The 22,474-nt window shown below is 39.2% G+C and overlaps 1 protein-coding gene across 2 annotated transcripts; it reads left to right on the top strand.

The window, feature by feature from the left end:
* Positions 1 to 1,936: 1,936 nt before the first annotated feature.
* Positions 1,937 to 21,886, top strand: LOC133643201 (protein phosphatase 1 regulatory subunit 12B-like). Of its 2 annotated transcripts, none has more exons than XM_062037626.1 (7): positions 1,937 to 2,164; positions 17,423 to 17,436; positions 17,504 to 17,642; positions 17,879 to 17,980; positions 18,316 to 18,369; positions 20,929 to 20,979; positions 21,393 to 21,886. In XM_062037626.1, exons 1-7 carry the CDS (start codon positions 2,081 to 2,083, stop codon positions 21,477 to 21,479), a joined length of 531 nt encoding a protein of 176 aa, XP_061893610.1. In that variant the 5' UTR covers positions 1,937 to 2,080; the 3' UTR covers positions 21,480 to 21,886. The 2 variants fall into 2 exon arrangements, with proteins under 2 accessions (XP_061893610.1, XP_061893609.1); XM_062037625.1 differs by having other exon boundaries at positions 17,420 to 17,436; positions 21,393 to 21,883.
* The last annotated feature ends 588 nt before the right edge of the window (positions 21,887 to 22,474 follow it).

Here is a 22,474-nt window from a genome sequence, read left to right as displayed (position 1 = left end):
TAGTCAGGACAAAAAAAAAGTTGGTTTAAGAACTTGAAAAATTCCCGGTTTTCCCGAAATTGCATAATACCATTTTTCAATTAAAAAAAGTGTTACTACTTCAACATTTCTTGACCATTTTAAACAATTCCAACACCAACCAATTCAGCTCATTTAAAGACATTCATCCTCTTAAAAATGTAGCTTTTCCCCAAATTCCCGAATTTCCAGGAAGTTGAAATAAATGGGACATTTTTCCAAGTTGCACAATTCCCAATGTTTTCAACCTATTCAAACCATTCCAACATCAACACATTCCACTCATCCTGGACATTCAAACTAACACTTTCCCAAGTTCCAAACCAAATTCCAATTTTCGTGGAAATTCAAACTCTTCCACATTCAAACCATTCCAACATTCAAACTATTTAAGCATTTACATGATTTCAACAATAAAACCATTTCTACATTCATCCTACCAATTAAAAAAACATTCCCGGTTTTCCCGAAATCCCCAAATTTTCTGGAAGTTCCCATTGAAAAAATGCAAACATTTTTAACTTCCACAATTCCCACATTTTGTATCCGATTCAAACTGTTCCAACTCCAAAATATTCAGCCTGTTCAGGAATTGTGTGCTCTATACTTCAACAATTTAAACAAATTCACGGATTTCCTAATATTCCTAGTTTTTAGGGACATTTTCCCCATTCAAAATTAATTACCCATTTTTTAAACTTCCACAATTCCCACATTTTTCAACCGATTCAAACCATTCCACCTTCAACAAATTCCACTCATCCTGGAAATTCAAATAACCTTGTTTCCACGTTCAACACATTTCCAGGAATTCCAGTTTTTTATAACCTTATTTCCAACCTTTTTTAGTGTGATGACTCCTTTCACATTTTTCAACCCACTGTCAAAACATTCCTCTTAGTCAGGACAAAAAACAAGTTGGTTTAAAAACTTGAAAATTTCCCGGTTTTCCCGAAATTCCGTAATACCATTTTTCAACTGTTACTACTTTAACATTTCTTGACCGATTTAAACAATTCCAATACCAACCAATTCAGCTCATTCAGGACATTCATGCTCCTAATAATTTTCAAAAATATCCCACTTTTCCCAAAATTTCCAGGAAGTTCCCATTGAAATGAATGGGACATGTTTCCAAGTTCCACAATTCCCACATTTGTCAACCTATTCAAACCATTCCAACATCAACACATTCCACTCATCCTGGACATTCAAACTAACACTTTCCCAAGTTCCAAACCAAATTCCGGTTTCCCTGGAAATTCAAACTACTGTCAGCATTTGAGTTCTGCTTCAGCATTGGAGCGTTCACACGCAATTCCTTCAGGAATTGCCTTATCTAGTATAATAAAGTAATTGCAGAATCTTTTCATCCATGATGTCATCATTATACTTCTGCTCAATGCCACTATGACCCACAGTTAAAAATAATGATCACTGATTCATTAACACTATTCAATAAACATTATGGTACAATTGAAAAGATGTGATTATTAATAAAGATATATTAACACCACAAGTAATAGATTCATATAATAAAATGATTTCTAAGGTGTACCTCAAATATTACAAGTATATGATGACGTCTGACAAATGAATTCAATTATTTATAAGTGATATGGTAGAAAGGGTGAAGTACTCCTTTTGGCCACCAGAGGGCACCATTACTAGAGAACTAGTAAAGGAGCTAAACCATTCCAGTACTTATAAACATTCCAGTGGTTTAATTTTGAGTTTTAGGATTAAAACATACAGTAAAAGTACTAAAAATGACAGTTTAATGTTGTATTATAAATTAATCATGCAAGCACATGTCCAGTATTTAGCAATTCTGTTAAAGTCCCAGTGCCTCACCACGGTCCTCGCAAGCCCCGCCCACTGCTGTGTCCCACCACAGGACCCCCCTGGACCACCCAGACCTGATGCAGTCCGTCTCACTATCACTCCAGGACCTGATGGCCTCCACCAAGGACAACCTCACCTCAGACCTTTGTTCTTCAACATCTAGGAGGATTTTTCTTTCCTGAAGTACTACCAAGTCTGCTGGGACAAAAAGTGAGAGATGTCTCACACCCGGGACCGTCCACACGTCACAAAGTCCACCTTGGACTCGTCTTCGTCGTCCGCCACCAAGGACAGCCTTAGGGTAAGTTCCTATTCATGTCAAACATGAAGTGTTTATGAAATGATCTGCGTTCTGACCTCTGGGACGGTCAGCTCCTACAGGACTACACAAGAACTGTTCCTCAAAGGTTGTGGTTCTGGCTCTTATTGTCGGTTTTAAAAACCTCAATGCTTATTTACCTGCTCAAAAAGGTTCCTCATGTCTTCTTATTCATAGACTTTTTCGAATGGTCTTGTAATCAGACCATATTTGGACTGTCATCTGCAGTCTTCTTCAGAAGGGTCACCTGAATTCCTAGTTTGTGAACCCGTTCTCAAACAATGGCAATAAAAACGATTCTGATTCTGATTCTGATTCTGACCACTGTGACGTGTTGCCTAGCAGCTGTTCTTATGGGCGTGGCCAACCAGGCAGACCGGTCAAGTCTACCTGGTGGGCTTGGTGGTTAATGGAGGAGGGAGTCCCAGGTATGCTCCCTCATCCCCATTGATCCTTGGGCCGCTTCCTTAGTTCGACCGCCTCCTTAATCCATCGTTTGAATGTGTTACTTTCTGTGCCGATGATTTTGCCGCTGTCCCGGTCCATGATGTGGTTATTTATTGTGCACTGATTTTAAGATTCCCTGTTTTGTTTTAGGCTTCCCGTAAACCTTCCAGTTGTCTCTGTCTCACATTCTTTCTGATGTTCTCATCCTTCTGTTAAATGTCTTCCCTGTTTCTCTCAAGTAGGATTTTTTTGCACGATTTACACGGGATGTGGTAGATGACGTTGCATTTCTTGTCTTGTTCTATTTTGTCAATAATGACATTTTTTGTGGTGCCCTTTATTTGGAAAAGTACCGAAAAGTATCAAAATACATTTTGGTACCCTTGTCGCCAACAACAACAACAAACACACTTCTCATTCAACCACCGGGAAATAAGAAAACATATTTTATGTGTAAAATAAACCAAAACACAGCTTGTTACAATAAACAAAGTATGCACCAAACAGGAAAAAGCAATTCACTCGCTAAACCGAAAGATTTTCAAATTAAACTCAATGTGATTGCTGTAACCAGATCATTGAAAACCTGGAAAAAATGTGAGAAAAATCATTTTAAATCCCAAACATTCTTCATGTGGTCTTATCTCCACTCACATATGCTATGGAAGCGCTGACTTTCAATGGCAAGGACAGTTTTTTTGTTTTTATTTTGAAACCCAAATAGCTGTGTAGGATATGCCTGTAATATGATTCTCTGATTGTGGACGTCTAGAATCAGCGTGTCCTCATTCATTCATTCATTCATTGTGTCAACGGAATGAAACTATGTCTGAAAACCTTCGACAGGTCGACTTCATTTGTAAGACTGGATATCTGCTTTTTACTGGTTGTCCTTTTGTTATTTATGCATTTAATTTTCTCTTTGTTATTCTGTCCCTTCAAACTGTAATATGTTCATTCAACAAGTTTTTTGTTGGTCCATATCTAAAATATATATATATATATATATATATATATATATATATATATATATATATATATATATATATATATATATATATATATATATATATATATATATATATATATATATATATATATATATATATATATATATATATATTTGACATGTGATTCTGTTGTCATTTAACTTTATCTTACAAGATATTGTTAGCATGTCATTTTTTATAGAAAGTGTTTTATTTTTATTTTTAAGATGAATGAATTCAACCAATAAGTTGACTGAAGTTTGTCCTAAAACACGTTTGTCCTCACATTGGAGTAGTTTTTTATCACTTCATGCTCATAGACTGAGCTTGGACAAAACAGTTTTTGGTTTTTATTTTGAATGAATGAATGAATGAATAAATTCAACCAATCAGTTGACTGAAGTTTGTTTTAAAACATGTTTGTCCTCACATTGGAGTAGTTTTCATCACTTCATGCTCATAGACTAAGCTTGGAACAAACATTTTTTATTTTTTATTTTGAATGAATGAATGAATGAATGAATTAATTAATTAATTAATTCAATCAATCGTTTGACTGAAGTTTGTCCTAAAACACGTTTGTCCTCACGTTGGAGTAGTGTTCATCACTTGATGCTCATAGACTGAGCTTGGACAAAACAGGTTTTCGTTTTTATTTTGAATGGATGAATGAATAAATTAAACCAATCAGTTGACTAAAGTTCGTCCTAAAACACGTGTGTCCTTACATTTGAGTAGTTTTCATCACTTCATGCTCATAGACTGAGCTTGGACTAAACTGTTCTTCGTTTTTATTTTGAATGAATGAATGAATTAATTAATTAATTCAACCAATCAGTTGACTGAGGTTTTTCCTAAAACACGTTTGTCTTCACATTGGAGTAGTTTTCATCACTTCATGCTCATAGACTGAGCTTGGACAAAACGGTTTTTCATTTTTATTTTGAAGGAATAAATGAATTAATAAATTCAACCAATCAGTTGACTGAAGTTTGTCCTAAAACACGTTTATCCTCACGTTGGAGTCGTATTCATCACTTCATGCTCGTAGACTGAGCTTGGACGAAACTGTTCTTCGTTTTTATTTTGAATGAATGAATTAATTAATTCAACCAATCAGTTGACTGAGGTTTTTCCTAAAACACGTTTGTCCTCACATTGGAGTAGTTTTCATCACTTCATGCTCATAGACTGAACTTGGACGAAACAGTTTTTCGTTTTTATTTTGAATGAATGAATGAATTAATACATTCAACCAATCAGCTGACTGAAGTTTGTCCTAAAACACGTTTGTCCTCACATTGGAGTAGTTTTCATCGCTTCATGCTCTCATAGACTGAGCTTGGATGAAAAAGTTTTTCGTTTTTATTTGAATGAATGAATGAATTATTAATTCATAAATTCAAACAATCAGTTGACTGAAGTTTGTCCTTAAACACGTTTGTCCTGACATTGGAGTAGTTTTCATCACTTCATGCTGTCATAGACTGAGCTTGGATGAAACAGTTTTTTGTTTTTATTTTGAATGAATTAATTAATTAATTAATCATAAATTCAACCAATCATTTGACGAAACAGTTTTTCGTTTTTATTTTCAATAAATAAATGAATTAATTAATTAATTAATACATTCGACCAATCAGTTGACTGAAATTTGTCCTAAAACACGTTTGTCCTCACATTTGAGTAGTTTTCAGCACTTCATGCTCTTATAGACTGAGCTTGGACAAAACTGTTTTTCGTTTTTATTTTTAAATAAATGAATGAAATAATGAATTAATTCAACAAATCAGTTGACTGAAGTGTTTCCTAAAACACGTTTGTCCTCACGTTGGAGTAGTTTTCATCACTTCATGCTCATAGACTGAGCTTGGACGAAACAGTTTTTCGTTTTTATTTTGAATGAATGAATGAATTAATAAATTCAACCAATCAGTTGACTGAAGTTTGTCCTAAAACACGTTTATCCTCACGTTGGAGTCGTATTCATCACTTCATGCTCGTAGACTGAGCTTGGACGAAACTGTTCTTCGTTTTTATTTTGAATGAATGAATTAATTAATTCAACCAATCAGTTGACTGAGGTTTTTCCTAAAACATGTTTGTCCTCACATTGGAGTAGTTTTCATCACTTCATGCTGTCATAGACTGAGCTTGGATGAAACAGTTTTTTGTTTTTATTTTGAATGAATGAATTAATTAATTAATTATAAATTCAACCAATCATTTGACTGAAGTTTGTCCTAAAACACGTTTTTCCTCACATTGGAGTAGTTTTCATCACTTCATGCTCTCATAGACTGAGCTTGGACGAAACAGTTTTTCGTTTTTATCTTCAATAAATAAATGAATGAATGAATGAATTAATTAATACATGTAATGTATTAATTAATTAATTAATACATTCGACCAATCAGTTGACTGAAATTTGTCCTAAAACACGTTTGTCCTCACATTTGAGTATTTTTCAGCACTTCAAGCTCTCATAGACTGAGTTTGGACGAAACAGTTTTTCGTTTTTATTTGAATGAATGAATGAATTATTAATTAATAAATTCAACCAATCAGTTGACTGAAGTTTGTCCTAAAACACGTTTGTCCTCACATTGGAGTAGTTTTCATCACTTCATGCTCTCATAGACTGAGCTTGGATGAAACAGTTTTTTGTTTTTATTTTGAACGAATGAATGAATTAATTAATTATAAATTCAACCAATCAGTTGACTGAAGCTTGCCTTAAAACATGTTTGTCCTCACGTTGGAGTAGTCTTCATCACTTCATGCTTATAGGCTGAGTTTGGACGAAACAGTTTTTCATTTTTATATTGAATGAATGAATGAATAAATGAATAAATTCAACCAATCAGTTGACTGAAGTTTTTCCTCAAGTACGTTTGTCCTCACATTGGAGTAGTTTTCATCACTTCATGCTCATAGATTGAGTTTGGACAAAACGGTTTTTAATTTTTATTTTGAATGAATGAATGAATTCAACCAATCTGTTGACTGAAGTTTCTCCTAAAACACGTTTGTCCTCACATTGGAGTAGTTTTCATCACTTCATGCTCTCATAGACTGAGCTTGGATGAAACAGTTTTTTGTTTTTATTTTGAACGAATGAATGAATTAATTAATTATAAATTCAACCAATCCGTTGACTGAAGTTTGCCTTAAAACATGTTTGTCCTCACGTTGGAGTAGTCTTCATCACTTCATGCTTATAGGCTGAGTTTGGACGAAACAGTTTTTCATTTTTATATTGAATGAATGAATGAATAAATGAATACATTCAACCAATCAGTTGACTGAAGTTTTTCCTCAAGTACGTTTGTCCTCACATTGGAGTAGTTTTCATCACTTCATGCTCGTAGACTGAGCTTGGACGAAACTGTTCTTCGTTTTTATTTTGAATGAATTAATAATTAATTAATGAATTCAACCAATCAGTTGACTGAAGTTTGTCCTAAAACACGTTCGTCCTCACGTTGGAGTAGTTTTCATCACTTCATGCTCATAGACTGAGCTTGGACGAAACAGTTTTGAATTTTTATTTTGAATTAATTAATTAATTAATAAATTCAACCAATCAGTTGACTGAAGTTTGTCCTAAAACACGTTTGTCCTCACATTGGAGTAGTTTTCATCACTTCATGCTCTTATAGACTGAGCTTGGACGAAACAGTTTTTATTTTGAATGAATGAATTAATTAATAAATTCGACCAATCAGTTGACTGAAGTTTGTCCTAAAACACGTTTGTCCTCACATTGGAGTAGTTTTCATCACTTCATGCTCATAGACTGAGCTTGAACGAAAAAGTTTTTCATTTTTATTTTGAATGAATGAATTAATTAATAAATTTAACCAATCAGTGACTGAAGTTTGTCCTAAAACACGTTTGTCCTCACATTGGAGTAGTTTTCATCCCTTCATGCTCTCATAGACTGAGCTTGGACGAAACAGTTTTTCGTTTTTATTTTGAAAAAATGAATGAATTAATACATTCGACCAATCAGTTGACTGAAATTTGTCCTAAAACACGTTTGTCCTCACATTGGAGTAGTTTTCATCCCTTCATGCTCTCATAGACTGAGCTTGGACGAAACAGTTTTTCGTTTTTATTTTGAATAAATGAATGAATGAATGAATTAATAAATTTGACCAATCAGTTGACTGAAGTTTGTCCTAAAACACGTTTGTCCTCACATTGGAGTAGTTTTCATCACTTCATGCTCATAGACTGAGCTTGGACGAAACTGTTTTTTGTTTTTATTTTGAATGAATGAATGAATAAATTCAACCAATCAGTTGACTGAAGTTTGTCCTAAAACACGTTTGTCCTCACATTGGAGTAGTTTTTATCACTTCATGCTCTCATAGACTGAGCTTGGACAAAACAGTTTTTCGTTTTTATTTTGAATAAATGAATGAATGAATTAATTAATTAATTAATTAATACATTCGACCAATCAGTTGACTGAAATTTGTCCTAAAACACGTTTGTCCTCACATTTGAGTAGTTTTCAGCACTTCATGCTCTTATAGACTGAGCTTGGACAAAACTGTTTTTGGTTTTTATTTTTGAATGAATGAATTAATTAATGAATGAATTCAACAAATAAGTTGACTGAAGTGTTTCCTAAAACACGTTTGTCCTCACGTTGGCGTAGTTTTCATCACTTCATGCTGATAGACTGAGCTTGGACGAAACAGTTTTTTGTTTTTATTTTGAATGAATGAATGAATGAATACATTCAACCAATCAGTTGACTGAAGTTTGTCCTAAAACATGTTTGTCCTCACATTGGAGTAGTTTTCATCACATCATGCGCTCATAGACTGAGCTTGGACGAAGCAGTTTTTCATTTTTATGTTGAATGAATGAATGAATTATTAATTAATAAATTCAACCAATCAGTTGAGTGAAGTTTGTCCTAAAACACGTTTGTCCTCACATTGGAGTAGTTTTCATCAATTCATGCTCGTAGACTGAGCTTAGACCAAACTGTTTTTCGTTTTTATTTTGAATGAATGAATGAATAAATTTAAACAATCAGTTGACTGAAGTTTGTCCTAAAACACGTTTGTTCTCACATTGTTGGAGTAGTTTTCATCACTTCATGCTCATAGACTGAGCTTGGACAAAACCGTTTTTCGTTTTTATTTTGAATGAATGAATGAATTAATACATTCAACCAATCAGTTGACTGAAGTTTGTCCTAAAACATGTTTGTACTCACATTGGAGTAGCATCCATCACTTCATGCTCTCATAGACTGAGCTTGGACAAAACAGTTTTTATTTTTTATTTTGAATGAATGAATTAATTAATGAACGAATGAATGAATGAACAAATTCAACCAATCAGTTGACTGAAGTTTGTCCTCAAACATGTTTGTCCTCACATTGGAGTAGTTTTCATCACTTCATGCTCATAGACTGAGCTTGGACGAAACGGTTTTTCATTTTTATTTTGAATGAATGAATGAATGAATGAATGAATGAATGAATGAATGAATGAATGAATGAATAAATGAATAAATGAATGAATGAATGAATAAATTCAACCAATCAGTTGACTGAAGTTTGTCCTAAAACATGTTTGTCCTCGCAATGGAGTAGTTTTCATCACTTCATGCTCACAGACTGAGCTTGGACGAAACTGTTTTTCGTTTTTATTTTGAATGAATGAATTAATTAATTAAATCAACCAATCAGTTGACTGAAGTTTGTCTTAAAACACGTTTGTCCTCACAATGGAGTAGTTTTCATCACTTCATGCTCATAGACTGAGCTTGGACAGATCTAGTCTGAGTCCCAAAATGTCCATCAACAAATGTCAACCATAGAATGGAATCGTTCATACACGGTACCTAATTTTACCAAATGGTTCTGTTTTTAAAATATATCGTCGGAACACATGTATCTAGAATTAGGGCTTTCCCCATCTGATATTGATATCAACTATCGGTCTGATATGAAACTAGTATCGCATTAGATCAGCTTGCATCTACAATGTTTGACACAAGTGTGTTTACAGAATTGGACAGCCTCTAACAGCTAAATATCCTCAGTAACCACACAAGTTTTTTTTGTTTTATATTTTAGTGTAGTAATTAACAAAAGGCAAGCATTGTAGGAGCTGGCAGCTACACAACAGCTAAGCACACAATAGCACACATACATAATAGGTGAGTTCATTGAACAACATTGTGAATATAAACAAGTGTCAGATAATTATAATTATACATATACAAAGTCTCCGAGGCGGACATGTATTAGAAAATGTCTAGTAACAAACATGTCCGCATCATTCGAGTCATGTGCTTAAATGTATAACAAAAAACAATTACCACTCTACTTTAACATAAAGACAGCATAAGTCCATTCCAGATGGTTAATATTTGTCAATATAAACAAGTATCAGATAATTATACTTACACATACAAAGTCTCCAAGGCGGAAATGTATTAGAAAATGTCTAGTAACAAACATGTCTGCATCATTCGAGTCATGTGCTTAAATGTATAAAAAAAAACAATTACCACTCCACTTTAACATAAAGACAGCATAAGTCCATTCCAGATGGGGGCTTTTTCACACCTGGCATGGTTATCTGAGTAATTTCACTTGATCAAACCTTTTCTAACGTTCCACACTCCAAAAAGATAAAAGTATGGGCCAAAATGATAAACGTATGGGGCAATACTCAAGGCTTCAATATTGCTATCCAATCAGAGGTTCTGTTTTGAGGCGTGTTTTCCCCCAGTACAGAGCTCCACACTGTGCTACATGGGACCGTGTCATCCTCCAGAAATGTCACTTTAGAAAGGGACGAGGAGCTCTTGGATCTGCCGGTGGGAACCCACTGGCAGTGTTCATGCGTGTTTATCTCTGGGGGAAAGTCACTTTTTCCACTGAGGAAGAGTCGGGTCAGCGGTCACGTGGTCCCGGCGGGAGGGAGAGGACTAGCCTGGAGCTCAGTCAGGGTTTACAGACCTCCGCCGGTCTGCCCGGTCTCGTAAACGTCTTAGGGAGGATGGAGGAATCTTCACCAGCTGTTTACCTTTCTGTTTTTAGACTTCACAAAGTCAAACCGTTATCTCTTTGTGTTAGACGTCTTGAATGTTGACGTGTACATTTGGGGCATACACTTCCGGCTAAGTGTCATCAATCCTCTTGTATTGCCTTTTTTGGCGTTGTTTAGTCGACTCTCCCTCAGTTTATTTGGGGGACCGTTTCCTCCCACGTGGGCTGAGTAGCCTGGAACAACCTTTTCCTGCAGAAAAGACGTGCGTATGGATGTGGTCTGCAACCTTCCCTCTAGGGTGCGCACCCGCGCATTTACAAGATTCAAGATGCTTTATTATTGTCCATTCTTTAACATGTACAAGACACATAAGAACTGAAATTACATTTTTGGCACAGTCCCACTAAGAGCAGACATACGTTACAGGGAGACAACACAGGACCGCCAACAGATCAGCCACTTATGGCGCTCCTTAAAGGCCTACTGCATGGGTGTCAAACTCTGGCCCGCGGGCCAAATTTGGCCCGCCGTGTAATTTCACTTGGCCCGTGAGGTGATATCAAATTAACACTAGAGCTGGCCCGCCGATTATATACAGCCGCTGAGGTGATATCAAATTAACACTAGAGCTGGCCCGCCGATTTTAGCGCGGTGTCACGGTATACCGCTAATTCTCATACTTGTCAAATTTCCTGGGAGACTCCCAAATTTCGGTGACCCTCCCAAATTTCAGTACCCCTCCCGATAATTTCACATGTACTTTTCGTCGGTCCAATGATTGCCGTCCCAGTTACTTAATATGTGCGGCTTTGACAGCACACTGAAGTGAATGCAATGCATACTTGATCTTCAGCGATACAGGTTACACTGAGGGTAGCCATATAAAAAAAACTTTAACATTGCTAGAAATATACGCCACACTGTGAATCCACACCAAACAAGAATGACAAACACATTTCGGGAGAACATCCACACCGTAACACAACATAAACACAACAAAACAAATACCCAGAATCCCATGCAGCCCTAACTCTTCCGGGCTGCAATATACACCCCCGCCCCCCAACCCCACCCACCTCAACCGACGCACGGAGGGAGGGGGCCGGGGGGTTTGGTGGTAGAGGGGTGTATATGGCAGCCCGGAAGAGTTAGGGCTGCATGGGATTCTGGGTATTTGTTTTGTTGTGTTTATGTTGTGTTACGGTGCGGATGTTCTCCCAAAATGTGTTTGTCATTCTTGTTTGGTGTGGGTTCACAGTGTGGCGCATATTTGTAACAGTGTTAAAGATATTTATACGGGCACCGTCAGTGTAACCTGTGTCGCTGTTGGCCAAGTATGCTTTGCGTCCACGTGTGTATGGTGATCGGGCTGGCACGATATTGGAATAGATGAAAAGCAGTTGTGACAACAGCTGGTAGAGGACAACTTCGTTCGATAAAGAAGGTGGCCTCAGCTCAAAGCCTGAGCCCCGACATTAATGAAATAGCATCCAAGAAAAGATGGCAGGTATCTGGCTTGGGCACATCAGATTAGATCAGTATGTTGCAAACTGAGCAGTTTAAAGTCCTGAATGGGTGGTTTATTCATTGTTATTTACTTTTCAAATGTATTATTAGCCTGTGGAAAAAGTTAATGTTGATATTTACCTCAGAAGACTGCAAATAGAAAAGAGGCATTACATTTTTATTTAAATTGTATTTTATATGCCATTGATATTTTTGAATTATTATTATTATTTGAAACTCGACTTTGCATGTCACTATAAAGTTATATAAGCCTTGCTTGTTCAATATTCAATGCAAAACTTGTTTGGGTCCCTATTAAAAGGTTAAATTGTTCAACCTTGGCCCGCGGCTTTGTTCAGTTTTACATTTTGGCCCACTCTGTATTTGAGTTTGACACCCCTGGCCTACTGAAATGAATTTTTTTATTCAAACGGGGATAGCAGATCCATTCTATGTGTCATACTTGATCATTTCGCAATATTGCCATATTTTTGCTGAAAGGATTTAGTAGAGAACATCGACGATAAAGTTTGCAACTTTTGGTCGCTGATAAAAAAAGCCTTGCCTGTACCGGAAGTAGCGTGACGTCACAAGTTGAAAGGCTGCTCACATTTCCCCATTGTTTACACCAGCAGCGAGAGCGATTCGGACAGAGAAAGCGACGATTACCCCATTAATTTGAGCCAGGATGAAAGATTCGTAGATGAGGAACGTGAGAGTGAAAGACTAGAGTGCAATGCAGGACGTATCTTTTTTCGCTCTGACCGTAACTTAGGTACAAGCTGGCTCATTGGATTCCACACCCTCTCCTTTTTCTATTGTGGATCACGGATTTGTATTTTAAACCACCTCGGATACTATATCCTCTTGAAAATGAGAGTCGAGAACGCGAAATGGACATTCAGAGTGACTTTTATTTCCATGACAATACATCGGTGAAGCACTTTAGCTACGGAGCTAACGTGATAGCATCGTGCTTAAATGCAGATAGAAACTAAATAAATAAGCCCCTGACTGGAAGGATAGACAGAAAATCAACAATATTACTATCAGGAGACACCGAACCAAACACTGGACCTGTAACCACACGGTTAATGCTGTGCCGCCTGTCGAAGCCTAGCAATGCTGTTGCTAACGATGCCATTGAAGCTAACTTAGCTACGGGACCTCGTCAGAGCTATGATAAAAACATTAGCGCTCCACCTACTCCAGCCCTCATCTGCTCATCAACACCCGTGTTCACCTGCGTTCCAGCGATCGACGGAGCGACAAAGGACTTCACCCGATCACCGATGCGGTCGGCGGCTAGCGTTGGAGAGCGCGTCTGCTATCCAAGCCAAAGTCCTCCTGGTTGTGTTGCTGCAGCCAGCCGCTAATACACCGATCCCACCTACAGCTTTCTTCTTTGCAGTCTTCATTGTTCATTAAAGAAATTGCAAAAGATTCACCAACACAGATGTCCAGAATACTGTGGAATTTTGAAAACAGAGCTGTTTGTATTGTGATACAATGTGTCCGATAATACTTCCGTTTCAACCATTGACGTCACACGCATACGTCATCATACATAGACGTTTTCAACCGGAAGATTCCCGGGAAATTTAAAATTGCACTTTATAAGTTAACCCGGCCGTAATGGCATGTGTTGCAATGTTAAGATTTCATCATTGATATATAAACTATCAGACTGCGTGGTCGGTAGTAGTGGGTTTCAGTAGGCCTTTAAAAAAGATGGGGAAAAGGTGATATTGAGAAAGGGGGGAAGAGTAAAAAATATCGGTCTAAGGCTGGATCCTCGGGAGGGGGTCCAGACTGAGTCCAAGGGAAAAAACTCATTTAGCATAGCACACATAAACATGTTACATATAATCACAACAACTCGCAACCACGGGGGGGGAGGGGGGGAGGGGGGAGTTGGACCCTGGAGGTCGACTGCTGCTATAAAGCGCTACCAGCAGTCCATAACCCTGAAGAGGAATTAAGCAGTGGTGGTAAGGGCCGTTGGATGGGGATGGGGAGTGTGTTTGTATATATGCCCATTGTCTTTGGGTGAAGTGTAAATGTTCATAAGCCCAAAGTCGTTCTGCATGCAATTCAAGCAAAGTTCGATTCCCAGGTGTCGTTGAGGAGGGGAGGAGGGAGGGATGTCAAAAAGCGTCCATCTTTGAAATTCCTCAGGGAATGATTGCAGAACAGCCTGTTCTTTTCTCAAGGTCATTCGGGGGAGTCAAATCATAGATAAGGATTTTTGTTTTTTCTCGAACAGGCATTAACAATGACTTGTCTGTTCTATTCGTCCATGCTGGCTCTCATATCCAAACCTTCCTTTATAGCAAGCTTTTCCATGATGTGATCCATCTTGCGATTCAGTTCAGAAATCGCCACAGACTGTGATCCCACAGTCCTGCCCAATCCGTCCATTGCGACGAACAGCCTTTGGGCTCCTTGAGTGGCTGCCATCGTCTTACGAATTTTACGATACACCAGAGCAATGCTCAGCCCAATCAGCAGGTGCTCCACGATCATGGTTCCAAATAGGTAGATGTTTTCCACGTCCTCGATGGAAAGGACTGAGAGGCACATGATTCTCCATTTGTCCCAGGAATCTCTGACGTACCCCGCAGCAATGGTTCCATCAGGGCAGCCAGGCTCCCCAGAACCTCTTTTCCTCGTCGAAAAGATTTTGTCAATAGAGTCGAGAGTCCAGCTAATCAATTCCATGTCTGATGATTAGATTTGGAGGACAGCTCAAAGAAAGAGGCTTCCAAAAAAAGAGAGCAAGCCAGGAAAAGACGGGAGGAGAAAAAAAATGCGACCGCCCCTCACCAGAGGCAAGACAGAAAAAAACCTGCATGTTTTAGGAGCAGAGGAGCAAGTTGGGCAGCGCACACACACAGAGTACTTACAAGCAGACACAGTGTGTAGACAGAAAAGGGAGAATGGACACATTTTGGTGTAAAAAGTAAAGATAAAGATAAAGTTATAACACTGAAACACGCTCAGGAAGAGGTGCTTTAAGACATGGTTAGCTAGCTAGCAGCTAACGTCCATCCACAGTGTTTTAGCTACTTCTAAATCACTAATCCTGGCCTCCTTCCGTCATGATAGGAGTCGTGGCTTTTGAGCAAGATGGCTGCAACTGTTTCTCTCTGCTGAAAGGCCTAATGAAATCCACTAAAATCATCCAAAATGCACTGACATCCAACAAAAGTCAACAATGACTACCAACGCAAAGTTAGCAGCTGAAATGGCGGGAATTAAAGATTCCCTAAACTTTATGTCAAGGGAACTCAGTGAAGTGGTGGAACAACAGAGGAAACTGACAGGCCTCATGGAGGAGATCAGGCAGCTAAAGGCTATCATCCAACACAAGAATGAACGGATTGAGCTCCTAGAACAAAGGGTGGATGACTTGGAACAGTATTCCAGAGCTGAGGACCGTGTGGTCACCGGCCTGGAGACCACACATTGGAGTTATGCCCGGGTTGCTGGCCCACCTGATGACCAGCATGGTGAGGATGCACCATCTGAGGAGCTTGACACCCTGGAGCAACAAGTGGTACGCTACATGAAGAGTAAACATATTCCTCTGGAGAGTCAGCACATGTCACATTCTTCCAAGTAAGGACAACAAAACAAGCCTAAAGTCATCCGGAATTTGTTTGGACAGGCCGGATCCTCAAAAAGCAAAATAAAATCCAATCGACCTGGACCAGGAATGGAAAAGTTTTCATCCGGACAAACGGACCACCAGAACAAGCCAAAGTGATTGTGATGAGAACATTGAAAGACCTGGATCAGTACAAATGAAAATAGTGAGTGCATTTTTCTTTTTTACTTGATTATTGGATCTCCTGTAAGGAACTCATGACTCTTTCTTTCAAGACTGAAGCCCTTTCAAGTGTTGATTATACAGAAAGTGGCACATTTGATTTTGAGAATGAAGTGGATCCAGAGACTCATCCAGAATCATCCAGAGACTCATCCAGATACTCCAGAGGCACATTTGATTTTGAGAATGAAGTGGATTCAGAGACTCAACCAAACTCATCCAGAGACTCCAGAGGCACATTTGATTTTGAGAATGAAGTGGATCCAGAGACTCATCCAGAATCATCCAGAGAGTCATCCAGAGACTCCAGAGGCACATTTGATTTTGAGAATGACGTGGATCCAGAGACTCATCCAGAATCATCCAGAGAGTCATCCAGAGACTCCAGAGGCACATTTGATTTTGAGAATGAAGTGGATCCAGAGACTCAAACAGACTCATCCAGAGACTCATCCAGAGGCTCCAGAGGCACATTTGATTTTGAGAATGAAGTGGATCCAGAGACTCATCCAAAGACTCCAGAGGCACATTTGATTTTAAGACTGAAGTGGATCCATAGACTCAACCAGACTCATCCAGAGACTCATCCAGAGACTCTAGAGGCACATTTGATTTTGAGAATGAAGTGGATCCAGAGACTCAACCAGACTCATCCAGAGACTCATCCAGACGTGAGCGGCCACGGTCATTCACTGCATGACCGAAAAGGAGGACCCCCAGGCATTCATAGACATTTTTGTGGCCACGGTGGGGGCATGCGCCTGGCCGGAGGAGGAGTGGGGTGTACGGCTGCTGCCACTGCTGCCGGAAAAAGCGCAGCGGGCAGCGCTCAGCGCTCAGCGCTCAGCGCTCAGCCTACCGGCGGTATCCCGCGTGCGCTTCCCGGTGGTGCTGGACCGGATTGGCTGCACCAGCGAGGACTGGACGCTGCGTTTGGGCCCGGACGATCGGCCGTTCGCACCGGGGCAGCGGCTGCGGCAGCGGCTGCGGCAGCGGCTGCGGCAGCGGCTGCGGCAGCGGCGGAATGATGGCTGCAACCGGAAGAAGCCGACGGCCGAGTAATTGAACGGCTCGTCCTCGAGCAGTTCCTGGAGGCCCCTGGTCCCGCGGCGCCGCATGACTTGCTCTCTAGTGACTCTCTCTCGCTCCAACTCCAACACTCGTGTCTCGGACCGGCTTCTGCTAATAAGCATGGCAGGTGATTGGATGATCATTCCCAGCTGGGTAATCCAATCACCTGCTAGCTGTGCTTCGAGGCCGGTTCTTCCACACCCCGCTCCGCAGCAGGCCCGCAGACCACGCCCCCCTCCACAGTGAGGTTTCGACTGTCAGTGTGTACAATAGTCATGATGACGACTGTCAGTGTGTACATTTGTCACTTTTATTAGAAAAATATGTCATTTGATGATTAAAATAAAACTTCTTGTGTTTCAGCAGGAGCGAGTGTCCAGGTAAGATCTGTTCCTCTCCACCGACCATGTGACACAGTCCCAGTCTGAGGACTCTTCTTGTCCCCAGACCCGGGTCGTCTGGTCCGAGGGACGTCTCCAACGACAGCAGCAAGAACCACGCAGAGTCTTACTTCTCACGCAGGGAGGACAGACTTTCTGCACGCAAGAAGGCGGAGGAGGAGATGACTCGCACCGACTATAAGAAGGCAGGTGACCCCAAACCTTCCACTAATCATCGTCACACCTGTCATGAAGTCCACTAATCATCCTCACACCTGTCATGAAGTCAACTAATCATCCTCACACCTGTCATGAAGTCAACTAATCATCCTCACACCTGTCATGAAGTCCACTTTATATCATGTGACGCACCACATTATATACAAGGTGGGCCACTTTAAATTATATAGAAGTTCTGTTCTATTTAACATTTATGTTGTAGATGTTTGAAAAGGCTCTGACCACCAATAAGAGGCTGAAGTCCAGACTGGAAACCAGTAAGCAGGAACTGGTTGTGATCCAGGAGCAACTGCAGAGAGCTCAGGTACCAACTTTCTATATATTTATATTTATATATATATATATATATATATATATATATATATATATATATATATATATATATATATATATATATATTTATATAAATGAATACTTAGGTCTACTACACTACTGTATTTAATGTTGTCATTATGGTGGTACTTAATGAATACTTAGGTCTACTACACTACTGTATTTAATGTTGTCATTATGGTGGTACTTAATGAATACTTAGGTCTACTACACTACTGTATTTAATGTTGTCATTATGGTGGTACTTAATGAATACTTAGGTCTACTACACTACTGTATTTAATGTTGTTTAATCTTGTGTTGCAGCAAAAGGAGTTAAAGAGTGAACTTGGTTCCAACATGCTTGAAACAGAAAAAAAGGTACAAACTATCCTTCTTATTATTAAAAAGTAAGAATGTCAAGTCATCATTTTTGATCGGATTAATCACACTGTTGAATTGTGATTAATTATGATTAATCACAGGTTATTATTTGCTTGCATAAATAACATTTGCTTAAACAAATATTGCAATTAACTTAGCTGGTTTAAGTTAGCTTGCTAGCATGCTATGGTTTGCATGCTAACAGTTAACAAGTGTCACATACCAAGTTATATTACTCTAAGTTTAAACGGTTGCAAAACAGTGTAGTTTGTACTGTTATCATCATCACTCTACAGTGTAGTTTGTATTGTTATCATCATCACTCTACAGTGTAGTTTGTATTGTTATCACCACCCTACAGTGAAGTTTGTGTTTTTATCATCACCCTACAGTGTAGTTTGTGTTGATATCATCACCTTACAGTGTAGTTTTTATTGTTATCATCACCTTACAGTGTAGTTTGTATTGTTATCATCACCCTACAGTGTAGTTTGTGTTGTTATCATCACCATACAGTGTAGTGTGAGTTGTTATCATCGCTTTAGTTTGTATGGTTATCATCACCTTACAGTGTAGTTTGCATTGTTATCATCACCCTCTGCTGTAGGGTGATGATAGCAATACTTTACAGTGTAGTTTGTATTATAATTATCTTACAGTGTAGTTTGTGTTGTTATCATCCCCTTACAGTATAGTTTATATGTTATCATCGCCTTACAGTGTAGTTTGTATTATTACCCTACAGTGTAGTTTGTATTGTTATCATCACTCTACAGTGTAATTTGTGTTTTTATCATCACCTTACAGTGTAGTTTGTATTGTTATCATCACTCTACAGTTTACTTGTGTTGTTATCAGCACCTTACAGTGTATTTTGTGTTGTTATCATCACTCTACAGTGTAGTTTGTATTGTTGTCATTATCCTACTGTGTAGTATGTGTTGTTAAGATCACCTTACAGTGCAGTTTGTATTGTTATAATCACCCTACAGTGTAGTTTGTATTGTTATCATCACTCTTCAGTGTAGTTTGTATTGCTATCATTAACCTACTGTGTAGTTTGTGTTGTTATGATCACCTTACAGTGCAGTTTGTATTGTTATCATCACCATACAGTGTAGTTTGTATTGTTATCATCGCTGTACAGTGTAGTTTGTGTTGTTATCATCACCATACAGTGTAGTTTGTATTGTTATCATCACCATACTGTGTAGTTTTTGTTGTTATGATCACACTACAGTGTAGTTTGTATTGTTATCATCACCCTACAGTGTAGTGTGCATTATCATCATCCCTCTACAGTGTGCTGTATGTTGCTATTATCACCCTACAGTGTAGTTTGTATTGTTATCATCACTCTACAGTGTAGTTTGTATTGTTATCATTATCCTACTGTGTAGTTTGTGTTGTTATGATCACCTTACAGTGCAGTTTGTATTGTTATCATCACCCTACAGTGTAGTTTGTATTGTTATCATCGCTGTACAGTGTAGTTTGTGTTGTTATCATCACCATACAGTGTAGTTTGTATTGTTATCATCACCCTACAGTGTAGTTTGTATTGTTATCATCGCTGTACAGTGTAGTTTGTGTTGTTATCATCACCACACAGTGTAGTTTGTATTGTTATCATCACCATACTGTGTAGTTTGTGTTGCTATGATCACACTACAGTGTAGTTTGTATTATCATGACCTTACAGTGTAGTTTGTGTTGTTATCATCACCTTACAGTGTAGTTTTTATTGTTATCATCCCCCTACAGTGTAGTTTGTATTGTTATCATCACCCTACAGTGTAGTGTGCATTATCATCATCCCTCTACAGTGTGCTGTATGTTGTTATTATCACCCTACAGTGTAGTTTGTATTGTTATCATCACTCTACAGTGTAGTTTGTATTGTTATCATTATCCTACTGTGTAGTTTGTGTTGTTATGATCCCCTTACAGTGCAGTTTGTATTGTTATCATCACCCTACAGTGTAGTTTGTATTGTTATCATCGCTGTACAGTGTAGTTTGTGTTGTTATCATCACCATACAGTGTAGTTTGTATTGTTATCATCACCCTATGGTGTAGTTTGTATTGTTATCATCGCTGTACAGTGTAGTTTGTGTTGTTATCATCACCACACAGTGTAGTTTGTATTGTTATCATCACCATACTGTGTAGTTTGTGTTGCTATGATCACACTACAGTGTAGTTTGTATTATCATGACCTTACAGTGTAGTTTGTGTTGTTATCATCACCTTACAGTGTAGTTTTTATTGGTATCATCCCCCTACAGTGTAGTTTGTATTGTTATCATCACCCTACAATGTAGTTTGTATTGTTATCATCACCCTACAGTGTAGTGTGCAATGTTATCATCATCCCTCTACAGTGTAATGTGTGTTGTTATCATCACCCTACAGTGTGGTTTGTATTGTTATCATCACCTTACGACGCCAACACTAAATAGTTATGCTCTGTGATGATTGCATTGCCACTATTGTGCTGCCAACACTGCAGTGTTGGAAGTCACATTGATGCAATGTTGTGTTGTTGTTGGACAGGACAGCTGGAGTGTGAGGAAGAAGATCTCTGACATGGAGGAGCAGCTGAAGGTGAGCATCCGGACTTTCTGCTCTATGGTACTCTATGGTGCTCTATGGTGCTCTATGGTACTCTATGGTGCTCTATGGTGCACTATGGTGGTCATTGTGAGCGTGCTTGTCACTCTCGTGCTCTTTTCATGCCAACAACTCAGAATCAAGAGACAAAAGAACTTTAGTTCATCTGAGAATGAAACTCTCTAAATAGACAGAGAGACTCTGTTGCTTTTGTAGAAAAGGTTCATTCTTCACCCAGAGTCACAGTTCATGTGTTCATGTATATACAGTATAAATATATGTGTATATATATATATATATATATATATATATATATATATATATATATATATATATATATATATATATATATATATATATATATATATACATGACTTCATATATACATTGTGTTTTTCTTCCCAAAGGTGAAAGCAGAAGTTGAAACAGAGAATCAGAGACTGAAAGATGAAAATGGAGCTCTGATCCGCGTCATCACCAAATTGTCCAAGTGACTCACTGAGGAAGGAATAGGTGTGACGTCTCACCTGTGGTGTCTCTCCCCTGTGTTGTCTCTCACCTGTGATGTCTCTCACCTGTGTTGTCTCTCACCTGTGGTGTCTCTCACCTGTGGTGTCTCTCACCTGTGGTGTCTCTCCCCTGTGTTGTCTCTCACCTGTGATGTCTCTCACCTGTGTTGTCTCTCACCTGTGGTGTCTCTCACCTGTGGTGTCTCTCACCTGTGGTGTCTCTCACCTGTGGTGTCTCTCCCCTGTGTTGTCTCTCACCTGTGTTGTCTCTCACCTGTGATGTCTCTCACCTGTGTTGTCTCTCACCTGTGATGTCTCTCACCTGTGGTGTCTCTCACCTGTGTTGTCTCTCACCTGTGTTGTCTCTCACCTGTGGTGTCTCTCACCTGTGTTGTCTCTCACCTGTGATGTCTCTCACCTGTGGTGTCTCTCACCTTTGGTGTCTCTCACCTGTGATGTCTCTCACCTGTGAGGTGTCTCTCACCTGTGTGGTGTCTCTCATCTGTGGTGTCTCTCACCTGTGATGTCTCTCACCTGTGTGGTGTCTCTCACCTGTGGTGTCTCTCACCTGTGATGTTTCTCACCTGTGTGGTGTCTCTCACCTGTGGTGTCTCTCACCTGTGATGTCTCTCACCTGTGGTGTCTCTCACCTGTGGTGTCTCTCACCTGTGATTTCTCGCACCTGTGTTGTCTCTCACCTGTGATGTCTCTCACCTGTGGTGTCTCTCACCTGTGTTGTCTCTCACCTCTGGTGTCTCTCACCTGTGTTGTCTCTCACCTGTAGTGTCTCTCACCTGTGTTGTCTCTCATCTGTGGTGTCTCTCACCTGTGGTGTCTCTCACCTGTGTGGTGTCTCTCACCTGTGGTGTCTCTCACCTGTGATGTCTCTCACCTGTGTGGTGTCTCTCACCTGTGGTGTCTCTCACCTGTGGTGTCTCTCACCTGTGATGTTTCTCACCTGTGTGGTGTCTCTCACCTGT

The sequence above is a fragment of the Entelurus aequoreus genome, linkage group LG26 (genome assembly GCF_033978785.1).
Source record: "Entelurus aequoreus isolate RoL-2023_Sb linkage group LG26, RoL_Eaeq_v1.1, whole genome shotgun sequence".
In the NCBI taxonomy this organism is placed as follows: Eukaryota; Metazoa; Chordata; class Actinopteri; order Syngnathiformes; family Syngnathidae; genus Entelurus; species Entelurus aequoreus.
The sequence above is the reverse complement of the archived record's forward strand: the minus strand, read 5'-3'. Positions and strand labels throughout refer to the sequence as shown.